The sequence below is a fragment of the Schistocerca americana genome, chromosome 2, assembly GCF_021461395.2.
Source record: "Schistocerca americana isolate TAMUIC-IGC-003095 chromosome 2, iqSchAmer2.1, whole genome shotgun sequence".
Classification (NCBI taxonomy): Eukaryota; Metazoa; Arthropoda; class Insecta; order Orthoptera; family Acrididae; genus Schistocerca; species Schistocerca americana.
Window position 1 is genome coordinate 692,348,375 of NC_060120.1, and position 24,477 is coordinate 692,372,851.

At 37.5% G+C, this 24,477-nt stretch overlaps 2 protein-coding genes and 1 non-coding gene across 4 annotated transcripts in view; 1 reads left to right on the plus strand and 2 right to left on the minus strand.

The window, feature by feature from the left end:
• LOC124596284 (dynein axonemal assembly factor 6) overlaps positions 1–21,380 on the minus strand; it is a 62,251-nt gene extending 40,871 nt beyond the window's left edge. The window contains exons 1-2 of the mRNA XM_047135376.1: positions 21,346–21,380; positions 21,125–21,252 (exon numbers count right to left, since the gene is read on the minus strand). Of these exons, the coding sequence (XP_046991332.1) occupies positions 21,125–21,230 (106 nt within the window). The 5' untranslated portion in view covers positions 21,231–21,252; positions 21,346–21,380. The remainder of the gene's footprint in view (positions 1–21,124; positions 21,253–21,345) is intronic.
• Positions 15,745–15,819, minus strand: Trnas-cga. The gene has a single exon. It is a non-coding gene; the product is annotated as a tRNA-Ser (tRNA).
• Positions 21,381–21,676: 296 nt separating the features above from the next.
• The window catches only part of LOC124593035 (lysine--tRNA ligase), an 84,662-nt gene continuing 81,861 nt past the window's right edge, over positions 21,677–24,477 (plus strand). The window contains exons 1-2 of one of the 2 annotated variants that reach the window (XM_047131893.1): positions 21,677–21,843; positions 23,852–23,987. In XM_047131893.1, coding sequence (XP_046987849.1) covers positions 21,809–21,843; positions 23,852–23,987 — 171 coding nt within the window. In that variant the 5' untranslated portion in view covers positions 21,677–21,808. Of the gene's footprint in view, positions 21,844–21,920; positions 22,185–23,851; positions 23,988–24,477 lie in introns of those variants that run through there. The other variant, XM_047131892.1, reaches the window with a different exon arrangement.

The window sequence follows — 24,477 nt, forward strand, 5'->3', positions numbered from 1 at the left end:
AAAACCAATGGTAGAGTAACAAGTTATTTTGTCCCAGAGATATCGTTTTGATACAAGAAATGAGAAGAGATATGCTCTTCACTTGATTAATTTCCGTATCTTCACGTGTTTGCTTGTACAAGTGGTAGTGGGCGGACGCATGAATAGCTCTGTAATGCCAGTTTTGTTTAAAATGTGTATTCCAGCCGTATATTAAAAGGTGTTACAAAAGTTATTAGGAAGTCAAGTTTATTCACATATAGAATGTGGTCCATTGATAGTGACCGGGCCAAATATCTCACGAAATAAGCATCAAACGAAAAAACTACAAAGAACGAAACGCGTCTAGCTTGAAAGGGGAAACCTGATGGCGCTATGGTTGGCCCGCTAGATGGCGCTGCCATAGGTCAAACGGATATCAATTTCGTTTTTTTTTTAAATAGGAACTCCCATTTTTTATTCCATATTCGTGTAGTACGTAAAGAAATATGAATGTTTTAGTTGGACCTCTTTTTCCGCTTTGTGATGTATGGAGCTGTAATAGTCACAAGCGTATAAGTACGTGGTATCACGTAACATTCCGTCAGTGCAGACGCTATTTGCTTCGTGATAAATTACCCGTGTTAAAATGGACCGTTTACCAACTGCGTAAAAGGTAGATATTGTATTGATGTATGGTTATTGTGGTCAAAATGCCCAATGGGCGTGTGTTATGTATGCTGCTCGGTATCCTGGACGACATCATCCAAGTGTCGAGACCGTTCGCCGGATAGATATTTATTTAAGGAAAGAGGAAGTGTTCACCCACATGTGAAATGTCAACCACGACCTGCAACAAATGATGATGCCCAAGTAGGTGTGCCGGCCGAAGTGGCCGTGCGGTTAAAGGCGCTGCAGTCTGGAACCGCAAGACCGCTACGGTCGCAGGTTCGAATCCTGCCTCGGGCATGGATGTTTGTGATGTCCTTAGGTTAGTTAGGTTTAACTAGTTCTAAGTTCTAGGGGACTAATGACCTCAGCAGTTGAGTCCCATAGTGCTCAGAGCCATTTGAACCATTTGAACCCAAGTAGGTGTTTTAGCTGCTGTCGCGGCTAATCCGCACACCAGTAGCAGACAAATTGCACGAGAATCGGGAATCTCAAAAACGTCGGTGTTGAGAATGCTACATCAACATCGATTGCACTTGTACCATATTTCTATGCACCAGGAATTGCACGGTGACGACTTTGAACGTCGTGTACAGTTCTGCCACAGTCTAATATATACAGTCGCGACACTCTCGCTGATTTTTGTTATACACCGCGACAACAGCGCCCCAAGCAGTGGAAAAGCTACGCTGCTGAATACGGTATTCAGTAAATGTAATCAGTATCGTTTATATTCAATTTTAACATGGTTTTTACGAAAGGCAGCGTATGTAGTGCAATCAATTGCAGAAATAATAGGAAGAAGACACCACATTTGTCATTCTTCAGGTTTCCTAAGGACCTTGAGAGGTATGAAACATCACATTAGACCACTAGTTATTTACGATTTTTTGTAAACTGTATTGAATTACTGAATTTGTTTTTGTTTTTTAGAAGCAAAAAATGGTTAATAAATAGTAGAAGACAGGACTTGCTGCAAAAAGATGCCCTTTGTTTGCACAATAATGTGAAGTTTTGTGCATTACATTTCGAGTCAAACCATTTCATGAGCGCGGAAAAGAAGAGATTGGTATGGAATGCAGTTCCTACGTTATTTGACGTGCCGAATAAGCCACAACTAGTGACGATGAAGAGAAGATTGCCATACAAACGTGAAAGTGTTACTGCAAAAAACAATAAAACTGTCTCCTGACACAGAAGAAACAGCTACCACAAGTGTTCCTACACGAGAGACATATATAAAATCACTACCAACGGAATCTGCAACACAGACGTCTTTTGAAGATGAAATGCTTAGATTACATGAAAATATTCCCGTGTTTGAAAATCGTGTGAAATGTAAAAACGTGCAAATCATTAGGCTTCGTACAAAATTACTATGTGACAAGGAAAGTGTCCATCGTAAGAATAAACTGCAACCACAACGTCTCAGGACACAAGTACAAAAGGACAAGGTCATTTTAAAAAGTATTGGTTCCAAGTACTTGAAAAAAGATGCTCTCGATTTATTGATAAGCCAAATCAGTATACCGTTGAATGGAAAATGTGGTGCGAGATGGAAAGATGAAATTAAATTATTTGCACTTAATTTGTTGTATTGTAGTACTCAGGCATACAGTTTTTTATCACACTGCTTTAGCCTTCCATCAGTACGTACCTTACAAAGGTATGTGGAAGATATACAATTAAACTGTGGGATAAATAATAACATATTTCATCTTTTAAAGCAGAAAGTGCAGCAGTACCAGAAGCTGATGTAATTGTTGATTTGTCTACGGATGAGATGTCACTAATGGAAAATTTGATACATGACAGCTCTAGGGATTGTGTTATTGGATTTGAAGACATGGGTTTCATACGTACATCTGTGGTTGCCAATACTGCATTAGTTATAATGATTTATGGCATCTTCTCAAATTTTAAACAGGACCAGTAGGAGCCACCCATCTGACGCGCATATTTTTTGAAGTTGTCAAAAAACTCACAGAGATTGGTTTGGACTGACAATTGTTTGATTTTATTTTCGGTAAATGTATCAATGGGATATAATAAAGTTTAAAACAGTCATGCTTTTTAGTGAGATAGTCTGATAGCACAAGGAATAAGATGTAAATTGTATTTTTGGAAGCAGGCTTCCTGCAAAGCAGAACGTAATGAAAAGTGATGTGTTGCTTCATTTTTACACAAGGAAGAGCATCTATATACCTCATATGTGGGATATACAGTTTGTGTTCTCTTACTTACAGTGGAATAAGTGTGATTGTATGCTACTTCTTAAGTATTTCTTCAAGAATCTGTTGCAGCTTATGTCACTTCATTCAATAGTTCCTGCTCTGTTTACTTATATTTCACGATCATTTATGTCTCTCGCTGTTCTCCTAACACTTGTGACGCAAAAATATACTAACTATTTTGTAAATTACGTACAAAACGAATTGAAAACAAACATTATTTTTACGTCGCGTCTGCCGTCAGAGGAAGGCGAGCTTTCTGGCCGCTAGGGGCGCTAGTGTCACATGAACTGTCAAATGGTAACAACTTTCACAGCAGTGAGTGCCGCGAATGTATATATTAGACTATGGTTCTGCCACTGGGCACAAGAGAAATTACGGGACGATGACAGATGTTTTGCACACGTTCTGCTTAGCGACGAAGCGTCATTCGCCAACAGCGGTAACGTAAACCGGCATAATATGCACTATGCACGTGAGCGCGAGTTGGGACGACAACGACCGTTGCACTGCGCGCGCATGCTTCGCAAGCTAAACACTGGGCAGATACTGACTTAGAAGAATGGGACTATGCGGCTACAGCAAGCACTTTGTTATGAAAGAAAACTTATATATGTATGTGTTAAATGAAGCTGACATGCCCATATAAACTGGTAACCATAAAGGATAACTCCAATGGCAGACAATAAAGGCTATGCCCATGCCAGCCAGGGTTATCAACCCTCAAAAAGGGAAATACGCTCAGACAGTGTGCACCTCCATATGACATCAGTGCACAGTTGGGGCGACTGTAATGGATCATATTATTTTTTCTTTTGTCGTTCTTTTCTTTTTATACATGGAATCTCTCTCTCTCTCTCTCTCTATATATATATATATATATATATATATATATATATATATATATATATATATATATATAACCAATGGTGAAGTAACTAATTATTTTGTGCCAGAGAAAACATTTTGATGATACATGCTTTTCAATTGGTTAATTTCTGTAGCTTCACCTGTCTGCCTCTAAAAGTGGTATAACCAATGGTGAAGTAACTAATTATTTTGTGCCAGAGAAAACATTTTGATGATACATGCTTTTCAATTGATTAATTTCTGTAGCTTCCTCTGTCTGCTTCTAAAAGTAGTAGACATATGACTAGCTCCATCATGCCAGTATTGTTTGAAATGTGTATTCCAACCATATGTTAAAAGATGTTATAAAGGTTATTAGGAAGGCAAGTTTCTTCACATATATATTTACATCAATAACACACATCTGATTCATCATTTGGCCTTCACCGAGATTTCTGCATCATGAAGTTTGAAGCAGACAAGAGGAAATTGAGTGAACAGTGAAGGTGCGTTCCTCTTTACCAGCATTGCCATAAACAGCACTACGCACAATGGCCACACAAAGTGGCCATGCAGTTTGAGGTGCCATGTCATGGATTGCGCGGCCCCTCCTGCCAGAGGTTCAAGTCCTCCCTTGGGCATGGGTGTGTGTGTTGTTCTTAACATAACTTAGTTTCAATTAGTGTAACTAGTGTGTAAGTCCCAGGACCGATGACCTCAGGTTTTTGTCCCTTAGGAATTCACACACGCACTGCGTACAATGAAATTACTGGGAAGAAGTTCGTAACTTTAAATGATGAATAATGGTCTTTAATGTATTGACATAGGTGGTCTGTTAATATTGCCACGTAGAAGAAGGTGTAATTAGATGAATGAAAACGGTGCTACTCAGCTTCTTCTGCGACAATATTAGTACCTGTTGAAGTTCACCCCAGACACGTGTACCATCCAATTTCTTTCAATTATTCTTTCCAGTTAATTATTTTAGTTACTCAAGCAGCAATTATTAATCAGTTTCCACTATTTCGTCCAACCCCATCCCCCCAAACGCCACTATTCAGAACTTGACTGTATTGTAAGTGAAGGAGGAGTATTATGGATGCCACACAAATAAGGTGATGTGAGAAAAATGATTACAACATTTGAGAGGACACCAATAAATTGTCGACTGTAAGGTAGAAGGAATCTGCAAGTATATGTGGACGCACTATAAAGTGAAAATTGTGGGAAATTAGAGTGATGATTCAAATGGTTCAAATGGCTCTGAGCACTATGGGACTTAACTGCTGAGGTCATCAGTCCCCTAGAACTTAGAACTACTTAAACCTAACTAACCTAAAGACATCACACATCCATGCCCCAGGCAGGATTCGAATCTGCGACCGTAGCGGTCGCGCGGTTCCAGACTGGAGCGCCTAGAACCACTCGGCCACACCGGCCGGCGTAGAGTGATGAAAATGTAAACAAAACTGAAATATAACATTTAAATAAAATGCTGTAAAGAATTTGAACTGTTCTGGAAACAGAAGTAAATTTATTGTTTCGAACAAGAATTTGTACATAACTTGATTTGGTAAACAACTGAATTAAAAAATTAAGATTTTTAAAACAATAGGCTAGGTTAGTTTTCGAATTGCCAAGTCCAAAACAAGAATTATTAAGTTTGCTTTGGGAAACTATTAAAATTTGAAAAATAGTCACAAGTAGAACAATTATTAAAAATTTGTTTGCAAGAATTTAGTGTGAGGCAAAGTACTTGTATGACAATTATGTAAGTCAGGCAGTAATGAGTAAATAGCTTCATACATGAGTCAACGTTCAAGCACAAAATATGTGTTCTTACGATGCATCAGGGTTCCTAATAGTCACAGCTATGGCTGAAAGTTGCCAGCACCTTATAGATTTATAAAATCCAGTAATGAAAACAGTATATTTTGCAAACAATACTTTATCTTTTGTGAATATTATGTCTTCTGCTAAATAGTGATGATATAATATGTTTAAGTATTAGTGTGAATGATGGTGTAAATTCAAAGTAACATCATAAATGAATATTTACATGTCTTTTAACTGAGTAAACGGTAGTAGGGACTTGTACCAGTACAAAGAGTGAATCATACTCTCAGAAGAAATTTGTAAAGTGTAATGAATCAGTTTATGATTCTGAGAAACAGGAAATATTTTATGATAGTTCAGTTGTTGATAGCTGGAGCTATTTTGATATTTGTGGACTTTACAAATTTGTTCATTTAATAAATAGTTCATAAAACTATCAATAAAAGAGGTGTTATTTAATACTGATATGGCTATGATGTATATCAGCCAATCAGACTGCAATTCATTCACACGTACTGTCTTTACTGCTTTGTGAAGTCTAAATTAAGTTTGGAGCTCAGCCCTCGCCATGTTTGGATGCATAGATTAGGAGCTATGTATACCTGCAATAATTTTATGGACTAATATGAAACACTTCACCCTGTAGTGCCGCAAGGCGAATGCAAACATGTGAGAAAGACAAACACACGAAATACCAATTTCTATACGTAAACTGGGATTTTGTAAATAACTAAATGCTGTGTGCCGCATTGTGCAAGTCGCAACTGAGAACTAAGTGTTCAAAGAGACTGATCTGGATAATTGAGTATTCTGTCACAGACAATTCATTTTGTGGTCTTTCTGTTAACAGGGTCGGTTAAATACCATAATCTGGCTATTATGATTAACTGTGATTGTCTGTGACTGTCGAAACTGTAACTTAAGATTAGCACAGACTTGGCAGTGTCTTGTATAAAAGGAGTAGCAATACATAGAAGTTTTCCCTCACAAACTAACTATCCTGTAACAGTCCTGTTAACATATCATTAGAAAAACTCTTTGCATCCTTCAGACTTGTGTAATGCTACCAGTTCTACTACGAGTTACCTAGGAGAGAAACATTATTCATCTTCTAACAGGGTAGATGCTATGAACTGGACTGCAGAAAAAGAAATTGAACACATGGTGACTGGCCATTTCATGATGGAGGAACATTATTAACCAAGTTATTGCAATCAGTAATACAGCTAATTTTTAAAATGAAGTAGCCATCTTGGTTTCATTTTAATTCAAAAGGGTGAACCTCTGTGCTAGCATTCGTCTGATATTTGTGGCAAACTAACATTATTAAATTTGCAGGCGGAAGTAAGATCTAGGATTTCCGACTTTTCAGATTCTTTGTTTGTCTTAAATAGAATCATACATTAAATCCAGCCCGACTGAACCAAGTGTTATCTTGAAGAGGAATGTAGAATATGTTTATTTTTAGATAAAGGAAGGTGTTTGAAGATCAAGAGCAAGGCATATTATGACAAGGTCATTATGGGTGCAATTCATCTCACAGATTTTATGTTCAATAGTTCAAGTTGTCTCAGATACTTTGTAAAATAATAATGTTCATACATTGTATTTAAGGCTGAAATACATGTAGAGAAACAATTGTAGGTACCATGTGTAACAAAGAAACAACGAGAAAATTTATGGGAGTTCAAGAATCACCAACAGTGAGGCTACTATATGACCAATCCCTTTCTCACGAAACAATAGTTTCACACACAATCACAAATAATAGTAATAATCTCACAGATTAGCTGTTTCTAACAGTGAGTTGATGAAATGTGTAGTGTGTTTCTCTGTTTGCTACCCCTTCATGACTCGAGTACATAACTGATTTTCTTGTTAGGTTTGTTGAAGTGTTGGTTATGTAGATGCACCGCTTACTTAGTTTGCATGGCCATTAGGGAAATGCTCTACACGACTATAGAGGAGAGCTAGTTCTGCAATAAAAGCCACTGCTAAATTCTAATTCATTCAAAAATTAAATAAATGAAATATTCACTTTCTTCTGTGCTACAGTACTTTATTTTGTGTTACAACGTGAGAAGGTCATGGAAAAGAAACTGGCTGATAACTACACAGATGACTTCACCAGTGATGAAACAGCAGTACTCTGTGAGGGTTACGCTGAGAGCTGAATGTCCTTGCACTCCAGGGGAAGTACTGTTCGAAAATTAAAGCTAATTAAGGTGACTATGAACAAAAGAATGAACTCGCACAGTGTACAGAATGCGTCCATTGATCGTTGACTACCTTAATTTCATTAGCTCTTGTAATAATAGAGTGGCAGAGTCTGCACAGGATATGGTGGCCAAAACAGAGTGACCAGTTTTCATCCAAAGCGCTGGGCCAGTTCATTCGTTTTGTTCAGAAGAGGAGCCCGACAGTGTTTGCCCCCTTTCAGGTGGTCGACGATGAGAGAATCGAGTCGCACACCCTGCAGTCTTTCTCAAACGATTTTACATATACTGTTGAGTAAGAAAAAAATAAAAAATTGCGTTATTTGTAGCTTTACACGTCAGCTTTATGATAAAGTGCCCGTCATTTTATTAATGATCACAGTTATTGTGGTATTTGCACAGAAGTAAGACAATGCGCGAAATTCAATAGAGTTTTGCAACAGAAACTAGGGATCGCTATGATTTTGTGTTTGGTGCATATTACATGATAAGCTGCTGTGTATTAAATTTAGCTAGCATACTGAATTTTTCTATAGACTTTGGTGGAGGTCTCTAACTGCCACCAACCTCGAGGAAATCGATATGATGTAGCACACTCATTTGCGATCGCGAACGCCATGAATAGAGCCACAGTTCGTTAACCGTTTGAGATAACGAAATGAAAGTTTCACAAATGATAGTATGCAAAGAGTTTTCCATTCGTTTATTATGCAAAACTTTGTTATCTACTGTGTTATTCCACTAACTACCAATTTTTTTGATGAAAGACTGTAATTTTTAAGGGCTATCGATAGCTGCTGAAATTGGAAATGATATGAGTTTGCAACAACGTAAGTGACGACATTATACGTTTATTTTTGTACCAGAAATGCGGTAAACCACTGTTTCACAAATCTCTCCCAACTGTCTCTGCAAAACATGCTTGTACAGTGACACTGTGTAAACTCTGCTGTGTAAACTCTGCTGTGTTTTCGCAAAACAAGAATATTTTAACATGGCAAAACGAGAACTTGGTCACTCATGACAGGTCTCTAAAAGTTACAAATGGTTAACAAGCCAGAGGAAAATAAATCGCTGATTTTGTTGCATTTTCAGCCGAATTATTTTTAGTTACTAGCAAGAGCAGAGATGCAGATCATTTTAAATGATCACTTGCAAGTGTGGGCATGGAGGGCTTCACTTCACATTTATAAAAAAAAGTGAGTGTAAGCTTCAGTTTAGAATGACACTTCCCCTCTAGCGCCTGACATTTCCCTACAGCGCCTGGCCATAATCCCCACCACAACTGCTCTTCTCACACATGCCCTGTCATCTATGCATCTACTGGCTGTGCTATCCTGCGTGAACTCTAGCAGAGTGGGGAAGGGATCACTTAAATGTGCTTAGTGTTTCAATAATTATAATCCATTGGGTTGTACCAAAATGTAATGTAAGCAGGGAAAATTAACATACAATCTGTCATCCTTATGGTGTTTTAAATGAATGGTTCTACCGACTATAGTCTATTTTTTGAAATAAGTATAAATAATAAAATACTTGAATAGTCGGCTATATCGACAGTTAAAGGAGGTTATTTCCAACTATTAGAGAATTTCCTCTTCATAATAACAAAGAAATCAATTGGTGAGTCGACAATTTTAATGGAGTTGTTGCAGTTCACTACTCTTAACAATAGAACCAAAATTGCATTCATTGTGACAATTTGCTGCTTCAGTGCATGGCCCCATGTACAAATCCCTTAGACACTGTATTATGTTGCATCCCACATCGGTTAGGTCAAACAGAAGGCTGCGTTAATGTGCTCTTTTACATGGCTAGCAGCAGACAGCTTTGTACAAGCTCTTTGTACAAGCTCTTTGTACAAGCATTGTACAAGCTGCGCATGTTTGCTACATGGGGAAGAGTCCAAGCATTGCGATCTAATAGCTAAACAACTTGAATGGAAACCCAAACACTGTGAGATCAGATACTGGTCAGACCATGAAAATTTTTCGGTTAACCTTTGAATCTACCCTTCACCTCTTGGAGATATGAGTACATCAGGCATGACCATCGTTCAGACTACGCACTGAACTATAAGTCCCCTTGTCCTGATAGGGTTACTCCATCTGTGCCAGGCTCTTGAGTCACACAGCATTGTTACTAATATTAACAATTTCAACAGAGAGGCCCTTGGATTTAGAACAAAAAATTATTTTTGTATCATACACATCTACAAAAATGTGGCATAATAGAATACAAATTGAAGAGAGATATGTGGAAATTTAATCTTTTGGCAAATTATCCAATACAAAAAGGAGTGAACAAAGATTGTGAGGCCATGCTGAAAAATAATGCTTTCGAATTTGTTATGCAAAAACACATAAGGTTTTTTAAATTAAACAAACGTTATCAACATTCTACATCTATATTTTTCTTATTTACATATTTGCAGCCCTCTGCTGCCAGGAGCTCCGAGTTGCAGCGTGTAGAATGGTGGTGTGTAGCGTAACTACAGTATGTCAGTGACTAAAAAACAGTGTGCTGTAATCGAGTTTACAATTCGAAGGGTTCATCCACATAGGGAGCTCCCTCTCCTTCAGCATGACAATACCACACCACACACAAGCGCTGCAACAGATGCAACAATCCAATGCATTGGATGCCCTGTCATCGATCATCCTCCACAGAGTCCTGATCTAGCTCCAACTGATTTTCACTTGCTTTCAAAACTTAAAGAAAACATTCGAGCGCTTCATTCTGATTGTGATGAAGCAGTGCGAGCAGAGGTGAGGCTGTGACCCCATCACAATGTCAAACACTCTACAATGATGGTATCAACGAACTGTCTCTCTCTGGAAGAAATGTTTTTATCACCAGGATGACTATGTTGAGAAATAGGTATGTAGACACGAAAAATAAAGATATAAAATGTTATTAATGTTTGTTTTATTTGAAAAACTTTCAAGAGTTTTCACATTAAAAATTCAGAAATAGTACTTTTCAGCAAGCCCTCATAGTTGCAATTTGAGCGATCTATAGAACAAAGAATGTAACACAACACAAATGCCACATCTCGATTATAGAGCCAATTTGTTTTTTGGCTCGTTCATGCATTTAAATCATTTAAAGCATGACAGTCGCTTTTTTTTAATGCAGTTGTATACTTGCTTGAAGATGCAGAGCACGCATTGTTACATAATTATATCACAGAGTTCAGTGAAATTACAGCACAGAAATAATGTTGTAGGGTGATCAAACTCAATTTAGTGCATGTGGAATTTTCTTGTGTGAAACAAGTTCATGAATCAGCAACTCAGCATTTCAACGACATTTCTTAATGTAATAATTGTTGTTTTTGCAAGTTATAGTGTAATCTATTCCTGTTCATTCTGCAAGTAAACATATATCATGATGTTAAGAACAAAGACCTATATTTTAAATAAGTCACAAAATGAATTAAAGTTCTAGTAAATAAGATGCTAACCACAGCCACATTATCGTCCTGATCATGATCCAAGGCACTTTCAGTTCGCTTTAATTTTCCTGATAAAGAGTTCAACAAGGTTGCGAATTATTTGGAACTGCTCTCAAGATATTCACAAATAACTGAATAAACAGTCTTCACATGGCCAAAGCACTTTGCAGAGAAACTTAAATTGGTATGGTGTTGTCATTCCTAGTTAATTTCATGCATTCAGTTTCAACTTTTCCTCAAAGCAAGTACAGAGAAAAGCAGAAGCTCATACTCATCTGAACTACTGCCCTTTGGTTGACAAACTCAGTACAAGCCTCATTCAACAACTAGAATACGGAGCCCCAGCCACTGTCTGTTTGACTACCGCCCTCCATAGCAGGCATCAGAGCATTCTGCACATGCATGAAGTACACTCTATTGGACTGAACCTTGAGAATTCACATTCTCTATACATGCGATTATCAAAATCCGCAATAATTTCGACTGTCGAGAATACACCCAAATTTCAACAACACATCAAATTCTCATGGATACCCAACACAATTCAAGTCGAGATTTTTAGCAGTGAAACATGACAATGTATGCTTATTTATTGTATCTATCAAACCAGAGTTTCTCCACACACACACACACACACACACACACACACACACACACACACACACAAATGCACACACACACACTCACATATACTTTCATCCATCCATATCACACACACACACACACACAAATGCACACACACACACTCACATATACTTTCATCCATCCATATCACACACACACACACACACACACACACACACACACACACACACACACACACACACACACTCACATATACTTTCATCCATCCATATATAGTCATATATGTTACAATTTGAAATTAATGTATTCTGAGTTTTGGTAGAATTCGTGATTTTAACCTTTACTTCAATACTAACTTATTCATGTGAACTCTACTTAGTAGCAGACTGCTAAAGTGACGAAGGAAAAAGTATTAAAATATTAGTTTGACTATCCAATGTTTCTGAAGGTTTAAATCATTGTACTACAAATTTCAATAATTTTATTATTGGGAGCTAAGTGCAAAATAAATTTAAATTTAAAATAGTACTTTTTCATTGAAAGTAGCTCTAGATATGGCTTTTATAGCTATTGTGAAGTTCTGAATTGCACAATGCTAGAGGAAGAGGTATTCTTGCTAAAAGTTAATCACTGTGCAGGATTCACTGAGAACAGATAACTGACTACCGCTGTACTTCAGTGAATATGAATGACGTTTTATATCGCTTTCTCTTCTCAGCTTATTTGAGTTTGACCGAACCTTTCTCTCCAACACCAATTTCATTATAGCAACCCCAGCACTGCACTTGTATTTTCATCCAACTTAAATACATAAAGTAAGAAGTACTTGGGACTTCCCTTGTGGAATGATGGTAGAGAGACATCAGAGTTCACTGTATACAATTTATTACTGAATTTATAAATAATCCAAAAGGTTTCTTACACAAACAACTATCACAAGCATGTTCATGGTAGTTAGTTGATGTTCCAGAGTAGTACAAGTTCTAGTTTGAATCCAGCATAAAACATATCACAGTCCAGAACATAACTATTCTATCATATAATTTCCAGCTACGCTTCTTCTTATTCTCAGCTAGACGTCCTTGCTCAAAGTTTTTCTGTTTACAGCTGAGATACGACGAATGAATAGTAAACAGTTTACCACAAGACGTATGGGCAAATTTCCTTCCAGAGTCGATACAAAATATCCTGTAGTAGCTTTGGCGAAAGAGGAGGCAAAGACTAAGGCAGGGGTCATACAGGCAGCTTTACTAGATGCGTGTATGTAATTAGGTACCACGGGTATGTAGAGGCAGTTTTTTTTTCAGTACATGCTGTGACATATGCTTAGTCAATGAACAGTGTAGACAGCTCAACTGCCATTTACTACATTGCACCTGCACCTCACTCGCGAGCCACCACAAGTGAACATCGCAGAATACATTTCAATGTAATCAATTTTGCGAAGACAGTAAAATTCGACATGTTCCACACCCATGAGAATCATCTCATTTTTGGGTCTACGGAACGAAAACAGAATCTAATCTAATCCAATCACTAAATAATTCTTTCAGGAACAACAAAAGACAAAAAACTTTCTCTATCTCAGTTTTACCAACAAACATGAGAGAGGGAAAAACAGAAAGAAAAACTGACCTGTTCTACTGTGAAAGTTTTAAGCAAGTCTGATAAAAAATTTCAGGAAATTCTTGGCTGTGTCACATTCCCGACATCAGGATCCAAACATATGGAAGTGGAGAGGGACAAAAAGATAGTCCCATCTTTCAGATGCTCTTAATGATAACAGTGATACAAGTGAGGGCACTTCTGGGGAATCTTCAAGCAATTTGTAGTAATTTGACAATTTAATGATGACCCCAAGGTTGTGGCCTGCTAGTATTAATAGTGATTTTCTCAATATTTCAGTTACACATAGTCCTCTTCAGGTGAAAAATCACAGTTTTGGCATTAATGATGATAGAAGAAAATTTGTTGGCATTTACTGTTATATAAATCCTTCTAACTGTGAAAAACGTAATAGAAACTGGTTTCTTTACTCTTTTTCAGATGATTAAGTTTATTGTTTCTGATGTAAAATGTTTCATAAGTAGACCGTTTGATTTGAATGGCTTTTCAGATGGATAACATTTATCTTTAACTCTGAAAAACATGAGATCAGTGACAATGAAAATGAGAAGTCATGGATGCAATTGAATAATGTGTACTGTAAGTCAGAAGAAACTGAGACTAGAAGAGTCAGAAACAAACAGTGCTGAAATGTATTAGGAAAGATTATTGCTGTCATCAAGTTTTTATGACACCAATATCTGGCTTTTTAGGCTTCGTAAAAGGAAATCTCTGAACATTACAACTGAAGTTTTCTAAAAGCAGTGTATATGAAATCATCATTTGATGCAGTTACATAAGAACATGTTTAGAGAAATGATCAAGATCTGATTCAGAGTTCTGGAACCTGTACTGAAAATTGGAATAGACGTAAACATAAATATCATTTCCACCCTTTCTATTGCTCATGAAATTCACACATTGAATGTTGTACCACCGTACAGCGAGACCTTCAGAGGTGGTGGTCGAGATTGCTGTACACGCCAGTACCTCTAATACTCAGTAGCAACACCCTCTTGCATTGATGCAAGCCTGTATTCATTGTGGCATACTATCCACAAGTTCATCAAGGCACTGTTGGTCTAGATTGTCCCACTCCTCAATGGCGATTTGGCATAGATCCCTCAGAGTGGTTGGTGGGTCACGTCGTCCATAAACAGCCCTTTTCAATACATCCCAGGCATGTTCAACAGGGTCCATGTCTGGAGGACATGTTGGCCACTCTAGTCGAGCGATGTCGTTATCCTGAAAGACGTCATTCACAAGATGTGCATGACGGGAGCGCGAATTGTCGTCCATGAAGACGAAAGTCTCGGCAATATGCTGCTGATAAGGTTGCACTAATGGTCGCAGGATGGCATTCACGTATCATACAGCAGTTATGGCGTCTTCCATGACCACCAGCGGAGTACGTCAGCCCACCCCAAAAAAGCAAGGAACGCCATGCCAAAACAGCAAGAAACCTCCACCTTGCTGCACTCGCTGGGCAATGTGTCTAAGGCGTCCTGCCTGACTGGGTTGTCTTCAAAAACGTCTCTGACGATTGTCTGTTTGAAGGCATGTGCGACACTCATCGGTGAACAGAATGTGATGCCAATCCTGAGCAGTCCATTCATCATGTTATTGGGCCCATCTGTACGGCACTGCATGGTATCGTGGTAGCAAAGATGGACCTCGCTATGGACGTAGGGAGTGAAGTTGCGCATCATACAGCCTATTGCGTGCAGTTTCAGTCGTAACACAACGTCCTGTGGCTGAACGAAAAGCATTGTTCAACATGGTGGCGTTGCTGTCAGGGTTCCTCCGAACCATAATGCGTAGGGAGCAATCACCCACTGCAGTAGTAGCCCTTGGGCGGCCTGAGTGATGCATGTCATCGACAGTTCCTGTCTCTCTGTATCTCGTCCATGTCTGAACAACATCGCTTTGGTTCACTCCAAGACACCTGGACACTTCCCTTGTTGAGAGCACTTCGTGGCACAATGTAGCAATGTGGACGTGATCGAACCATGGTATTGACCATCTAGGCATGGTTGAACTACAGACAACACGAGCCATGTACCTCCGACCCCCTCCATCTAATAGGTGCTGCACATGCATGATTGTTTAAATCTTTGGGCGGGTTTAGTGACATCTCTGAACAGTCAAAGGGAATGTGTCTGTGATACAATACGCGCAGTCAATGCCCTAACTTCAACTTCAACTTCTTTTGATGTGTGTATTTTGAACAATGTCAGGGAATCAAAATTTTTTCCCATCATAATACATTGCACACAAGCCACGTGGAACAAATAACAATTATACTTAGGTATGAAACTTCCTAGCAGATTAAAACTGTGTGCTCGACCGAGACTCGAACTCGGAACCTTTGCCTTTCGAGGGCAAGTGCTCTACCATCTGAGCTACCGAAGCACGACTCACGCCCGGTACTCACAGCCTTACTTCTACCAGTATCTCGTCTCCTACATTCCAAACTTTACATAAGCTCTCCTGCGAACCTTGCAGAACTAGCACTCCTGAAAGAAAGGATATTGCGGAGACATGGCTTAGCCACAGGCTGGGGGATGTTTCCGGAATGAGATTTTCACTCTGCAGTGGAGTGCGCACTGATATGAAACATCCTGGCAGATTAAAACTGTGTGCCCGACCAAGACTCGAACTCGGGACCTTTGCTGGAGAACTTCTGTAAAGTTCAGAAGGTAGGAGACGAGATACTGGCAGAATTAAGGCTGTGAGTACGAGGCGTGAGTCGTGCTTCAGTAGCTCACATGGTAGAGCACTTGCCCACAGATAGGCAAAGGTCCCGATTTCGAGTCTGCAAAGGTCCTGAGTTCGAGTCTCGGTCGGGCACACAGTTTTAATCTGCCAGGAAGTTTCATGTCAGCGCACACTCCGCTACAGAGTGAAAATCTCATTCTGTATACTTAGGTATGTTTGTCTAAATTACACAAATAAAGAAGTAGAGATATGTGAATACTTCATTGGTTTTTGTTTGACCATCAGTTCAACTGGAGAGGGTTTATTAAATTTTGTTTTGAACTGTCGCAATTAAGCCTTCATCTTGAAAATTTGTACAGGAAAGGTCATGACATTTGCTCAAACATAAGCGAAAACCATAACATATTTCAGAAAAAAAATTGGATATTAATAAACATGCATTTTAAATTCCATGCTTAGCTCATAGTAGTAAATGATGCAGCAAATATTTCTCACATAGCGAGCAATTTCTTCAATGCACATCAAAAAATTTATATTTTGTTAGTATCATGTATAATTAAGTGGTCAATCATCTGCAAATATTTACCGTAGTTAAAATTAAAAGCACTAAGAGGTACACAATGGTCCATAACAATTAAAACAGTCAAACCATTATGGTATGACACTGAAAAAATATTTCATACTGTGCCAGATATATCAGAAAATTCTCCTGGTTGGGCTGCATCACAACTCACAAAATTCATTCATTTGCTTTAAAAATTCAGAATTATAAATTTATTTCCTCTTTTCTAAGCTGGTTCGATGTTTTGAAAGAAATTATGTAAAATGTTACAAAGTCTAACTGTTAATACTTACATATACATAAACTTGGTAAAAAGTTGAATTAGTAAGTTCACAGAAAACCGCATAGATGAAATTTTTCAAATGGTCTGGGAGCTGCCAAAGTCGCATATAAACTAAATGCTGAAGCAGATTACCTTCCAGTAAATATAGGCCACCCAAGGAAAAAACCAACACAATTTCAGTAAGAACATCATAACAAAATTTTATTACACCCCAAAATCAATTATGAAGTCAAGATTTTTTTCGACTTCTAGATCAGACATTAAATTCCTTGACAAATAGATTTGAAGACAAAACTTTTTGACGATTTTTTTACTTTTTCAGTAGTACAGCATTTAGGTACTCTAGAAATGAATTAATGAAACCTTAAAAATTTACGCTGAGATGACGAAAGTCTTGGGATACTTCCTAATATGGCCAGCATATTGCAGCATCTCCACGTAGTATGGACTCCACAAGTCTTTGGAGGTCCCCTCCAGAAACATTGAGCCATGATGCCTCTACAGCTGACCATAATTGCAAAAGTGTTGCCAGTGCAGGAATTTGTGCACAAACTGACATTTCAATTATGCTCAAACAATGTTTGTCGGATTCATGTCAAACTATTTGGGTGGCCAAATATCTCTCTCGAATTGTCAAGAATGTTCTTCAATCCAATTGCAAACAATTGTGGCCCAATGATATGATGCATTGGCACCGAAAAAAATTCTATTGGGGTTATGGGAACATGAATGGCTGCAAATGGTCTGCAAGTAGCCAAACGTAATCATTTATAGACAATGATCGGTTCAGCTGGACCAGAGGACCCAATCCATTCCTTGTAAACACAATCCATATCATTATGGAGACACAACCAGCTTGCACAGTACCTTGTTGACATCCTGCATCCATGGGATTGTGGGATCTCCGCCACACTCTAACCTTGCCATCAGCACTTACTAATTGAAATCAGGGCTCAACAGACCTGGCCACAGTTTTCCGGTCGTCAAGGTCGACCAATATGGTCAAGAGCCCAGGAGAGATGCTGCTGTAGGTATCGTACTGTTAGCAAAGGTACTCACATCAATCGTCTGCTGCCATAGCTCATTATACCAAATTTCACTGCACTTTGCTAATGGATATGTCCGTCATACATTCCACATTGATCTCTACTGTTATGTCAAGCAGTGTTGTTTCTGTTATAACTGACAACTCTACACAAATGCTGCTGCTCTCAGATGTTAAGTCAAGGCTGTTAGACACTGTGTCGTTCTTGGTGGGAGGTAATGCCTGAAATTTGGTATTATAGGCACACTTGTGACCCTGTGAATCTCAGAATACTGAATTCTCTAAAATTTCTGAAATGGAGTATCTCATGCATCTAGCTCCAGCTACCATTCTGACATTAATTTCTGTCACGCAGCAAAAATCACGTTGGACATCTTTCACATGAATCACCTGAGTGCAAATGACAGCTCCACCAACGCACTGCCCTTTTAAATCTTGTTTAGGTAATACTGCCACCATCTGTACATGTGCATATCACTATCCCATGACTTATGTCATCTCAATGTACATGTGAAACTTAAACTGACATTTACAGTATTGATTTATACAAAAATGAAGCACTGTAATTATTATATTTATCAAGTCTTGTGTAATATTTTCAATGTATGGTTGCAGCAAGAAGCTGTCCCAAATTGCTTACAATTTGCTATAATAAAACCACTTTTAAAGAAGGGTGAAAAAATTAATTTATATACCTACTGCCCAAGATCTCTGATGAGTTGTTTCTCGAAAATATTAGAGAAACTGATTCACAACATCCTGTGCAAAACACAATTTGGTTCCCAAAAAGCATATCAACAGAGCAGGCTTCTTTCTCTCTCACAAATGAAATTTTTGAATCAATAAATAACAAAATGTCACCTATTGGACTTTTCTGTGACTTGTCAAAGGCCTTTGACTATGTAAATAACAACATTCTCTTAAGGATGACTGATTTTTATACTTTGAATGGCATCACTGGTAGATGGATTACATTATATCTACACAATATAAAGCAACAGGTGATACTTAATGGTAAAGATAGCGGTTCCATTTCATTTGGCTGGGGCGCTTTAAAGTGTGGAATGCCACAAGGATCCATTTTGGGACTTTTATTGTTTCTTATCTTCATCAACGATCTTCCCCTTCATACAAACACTGAGAGAAAATTTAGTCTTTTTGCTAATGGCATAGTCCACTTCAAAGCCAAACAATTGGTGGAAAACGTAAAACTATACTTGTAAACACCTTACAGTGGTTTAAGTTTGATGGATTAGCACTAGATATTGAAAAAACTCAATATATGCAGTTTTGTGCATCTCAATAAGAAAGTAAAAAATTTCACTTGAACTGGAATAACCAAAATATATTATATTGTGAATTGTCAAACTCATGAATACTCTAACTGATGGCATGTAAAATTGGTCTGAACACATTCTAGATATTCAGAAAAGACACAGTGTGGTAATTTATTCCATGTGTGTAATTGCTGGTGTTGGTAATATGAATTATATCAAAGGTGCTTTTTTGGTTTTTACTCTATCATGTCATATGGTACAATTTTTTGTGGGAGTCAATCTTTAGCTACAAAGAAATTTTTATTGCATAAAAGAGAGCAGTTAGAATCTTGAGTGGCATTCACCCAAGATATTCTTTTAGAAACCTGTTCCATAAGCTCCAAATATTAACCACCATGTCTCAATACTCATTATCTTTGACGAATTTTTGTCACTAATAACAATTCTCTTTTTACATTTAATAGTGCATACCATGACCACAACACAAAGTCTAAAATGATTTACATAGGGATCTTGCATCTAGTTCAGACACAAAACGTTTTTCACTAGTCTGCAACGAATGTTTTCAGTTCTCTTCCATCGAATATTAAAATCCACATTAATGCTCCACCTACATTCAAATCTAAATTAAGAAATTACCTTATATGTAATCCATTCTGCTCTCTTGATGAGTACTTGAAGATTAATCAGTGATTGTTTTCGTAAATTTGTATTGTCAAACCGTTATTCATCTTCCTGGTTTATGAAGGACAGTGTATAAACATTCTTTTTTCTCAACCTTAAGTTACTCTCAGTAATTTATGTCATGTTTACTTGAACCACACATTGAGTTATTTTTGACTACTCATTATTAACTTTACTTCAATTTTTCATTAGTTTTCTATATTTTTGTTACAGTACATTTGTTTATTTTATGTCTATAATAATGGAAGCCTGACTCATTCCACATCGTTGTGATTCATCACAATATGGATCTATCGAATTTGAAATAAAAAACACTTTAAAACTGCAGTTTCTAGAAAAAATTAGTCTTGTTATCCACATAACATTCTGCAATATCCATTTACACTTGATTTAATATCAACTTTTCCTATCACAGGAATAACATTAAGAATATTTCTTACTTTGTCATTTACTGTTGCACTTGGTAAAAAATCCTCTTCAAAATTAAAAACTGTACAAAATCATTTAAGATCAACAATACATCAGCAACGACTTACTACTGTGGCTATTGTTTCAATACAATATGAGATCTTAGATAGTTTGAATACTCGGCAAATAATAGAAGAGTCCGCAAATATAAAAGCAATAAAAGTTCAATTTCTGTAAGTGTATTTCAGTCTTCAAGCAACTTTCATCCACAAACTAAGTCAGAAACGTACATTAATTAGCATATTCATGGATCTGACACAATAATGGTTTTCAGTTAAAGGAAATCTCTAAGAAATTATATTTAATAGGAATCTCTTTCCTAAATGGCATCGTTTAAGAATATTCTTAATCGCCAACATTATAATGGCAATAAATTGTTTATGAAAAGTGTTTCTTTGCCTTATTTACACAACTCTTAATAATAAAATTGAAAGTGCTTCATTCAAGTTTAGTCTTGGATGTTGGAAAGGAGGACTGAGGGGTCCGTACACAAGGACCAAAGGGGCTCGCGGCTGGCATGACTGTCATAGACCGAGTTCCCGTCTGAAGCAATCTGTAAGTGTGCTGTCCTTGTAAGTAGTTTATTGCTTAAAATTATAAACACTAAATTTACGACTTTTACGTGCAATTACATATGTAATTAAAAGCAGCGTTTGGGCTACAAGCATCGTCACAGCTCACCTAATCGAGCGAGACCAGATTTTGGTAAGTCATCGTCGCTGTCAGATTCATGATCTTCTGTTTTCAGCAACTCTGCTAGTCTCTTCACATCCTTCGTACTGAGCATATTTTCACAGCAAGTGGCAAACCTTCGTTCAAGAAACGTAAAAGCACGCGTTATTTAAACTGAGATACAGATATTTATTAACACTTGCGTTCAGTTGTTTCAAATTGAGGTATACCTTGTTTACGTTGTCAAGACAACGCACAACAAACATAAGGAACGAGCGTAAAAATAGAATCATTTTTGCAGCAAGTAGTTAAGAAATCCAAACGTAAAATACGAACAAGCCAAAAACATTGCTCCCCGATAGGATCAGGGCGAAGACTTTAACAGGGAGCTCTGCTTGAATCAAAATCTTGTCTTGATTTACAGAGCGCGATGATCTTTCAAACATTTTGACGAAGTTTTAAAAATATCTCGCAAAACATTTCAGTAGCTTCTGTTGATTGTTTTCTGTTCTAATTTAAACAATGTATTGTTATTGCCCACGTCACTCAGGTGTACGCCGATCGCACTCTTTCATTGGATGCCATGTATAGTATCGATGTACAGGCGGGTTTCCTCGTTTTAAATACCTTGGAGTTGTTTGTGACTGTGCTTTGTGGAACACTAAACAAACTGTAGAACAATATTTACGTGCTATGGCAGAAGCTGGAAGTGAGAAACTATCGAAGAAGTAAGACTTTTTCACACTCTAATAATGGAATTCTCAAAGATTGTGTGACGGCATGTGCACGTGTGCGCGGTTAATTGCTCTTCACGTGTCTTGCATTTTTAGTTTCAGAGTGATGTAGATGTAAACACAAGAGAACTAATTAACCTTATGCCTTGTTATACTTTTCAATTACTTCTAGGATATGTTACTTATGAGCTAATGAAACATACGGTGCAGTAGTTCACCGTTAGTATGTTGGCGCTTAGCCGTGTAACGACAGTAATAACACGGTGTAAACCAGTAATTGTAAACCATTCCCGCCATCGATGTCTGTGCACTTCAAGTACGTTGTATCTGAAAGGGTGCGTTTGTTACATTTTTGTAGTAATACTATTCGTCCACCAACTGGACTAGCAAGTACTTTCGTAGTAGGTGCGGTGATACATAATGTGTGAATTGCCTCTATAGTTTGGTCCTGTTCGATTCAGTCGTGTTATTTCACGTTCCGGAGAAAAATCACCTGATTTCCAAATATCTCACTGTAGTGATTATTTTGTGAAACAGTTGAATTGTATGTGTGATGCAACCTTAATGTTGCCTGTCATTATCAAAACATCCAATGGTAAAACGAATATTTGTCATGAATTGCACCACTTTAGAGGATAACAAATTAGGCTTATTTGGAAGACCAGATATAAATCCAAAATAAAAATAACTTATCATACCAAATGTGTGTAGTTCCCAACATATCTAAATTACTGAATGACTTGTCACTAATAAACAGGTCTGTAGCACATTTTAGCAGCAACTTTGAGTACATAAAATTGAATATAATTTTTTTCCATTAGGTGCAGGTACTGAGACTTTTCAGTATTACTGGCATATTGTTTGTTGTGTTAATAGCCTGACTTTGATGCACCTATGACATATATTCATGTTTGTAGCAGTCATTCATTGATGACATGTAAGCTATTCACTGCATGTAGAATGCATGAAGTTGTCACATTTTATGGTAGCCTACTGTTTTCTCACAGTCTTCTAAGCAACTAATGGAATAGGAAAAAAAATACCAAGTGTTTAGAAACAGGTTTTTAGTGTCTCTGGTTCTGTTCCTGCTATTTTATTTTTTAAAATACAGGGTGCTTCAAAAACAATACCACAACTTTAGGAATTTAAAACTCTGCAACGACAAAAGGCAGAGCTAAGCACTATCTGTCGGCAAATTAAGGAAGCTATAAAGTTTCATTTAGTTGTACATTTGTTCGCTTGAGGCGCTGTTGACTAGGCGTCAGCGTCACCTTTCTTCGAAGGTGCTACTGTAACTGGACTACAGTATCTGGAGATGGAGCACCACCACATTGGCACTTATCTGCCCGTAACTACCTGAACGTCAACTACCCGAGGCGATGGATCAGCCGCCAGACAGCCCGTGACAGAGCACTTCATCACTGGCCTCCAAGAAGCCCTGATCTTACCCCCTGCGATTTTTTCTTATGGGGGTATGTTAAGGATATGGTGTTTCGGCCACCTCTCCCAGCCACCATTGATGATTTGAAACGAGAAATAACAGCAGCTATCCAAACTGTTACGCCTGATATGCTACAGAGAGTGTGGAACGAGTTGGAGTATCAGGTTGATGTTGCTCGAGTGTCTGGAGGGGGCCATATTGAACATCTCTGAACTTGTTTTTGAGTTAAAAAAAACCTTTTTAAATACTCTTTGTAATGATGTATAACAGAAGGTTATATTATGTTTCTTTCATTAAATACACATTTTTAAAGTTGTGGTATTCTTTTTGAATCATCCTGTACATATTTATTTGTAGTACATTGTTTTATTTTTAAGGCAAATTGCTTTAATGGTTTGTCTAAAGAATGGCAATAGAGTTAATGCAACAAGAGGCCTTGTAGCATTTACTGAAAAAAGGCAGAAAAATTAGTAATTTATATCCAGATTGAAATAATAAAAACATTCATATTATATTACCATCATTAAGTTTAATTCTTGCTAAATGTAAAATCTTCAACAGTGAACTGAAGAGACGACTAAAGGCTGAACAAAAGGCAAAGGAGAAAGCGGAGAAAGAGAAACAAAAATCTGAAACACAAGCACCAAAGAAGAAGACTGATACACATGCTGCTGCAGAGGAAGAAGTCAGCCCAAATGTAAGCCTTTTTAAGTTTGTAAACATTTCTTTTTAATTTTAAATCATTCTTACTGATATCAGTCTTTTTCCATTTACCTACGTAGATTTGAGGGTATAATCATTGTAGTTACTCTTCATGTACAGGTGTAACAAAAATGTCTGGCCAAATTGTTTGGAAACATTCCCCACACAGAAAAATAAAATGTGTTTTATGGACATGGGTCCAGAAATGCTGTATTTCCATGCTAGAGCTCATTTTATACTTCTCTTCATAATCAGATTAATCACAGAAACACAACACTCCAGCATTACATGAAATGTTTTCTTGTATGAATCCTCCAAAATGCCCTCTTGGTTACATTTGCTTAGATGGTACAGTAAGTTGTAATTGTTAGGTTTGTGTTTGTTGATCCATTTGAATTAAGGTAATGTTGACTATGACACATTTCATTGCTTCCATCAATATACGACTTCCCTTGTTGCTTGTGTTGACATGTGACTTAATGTCA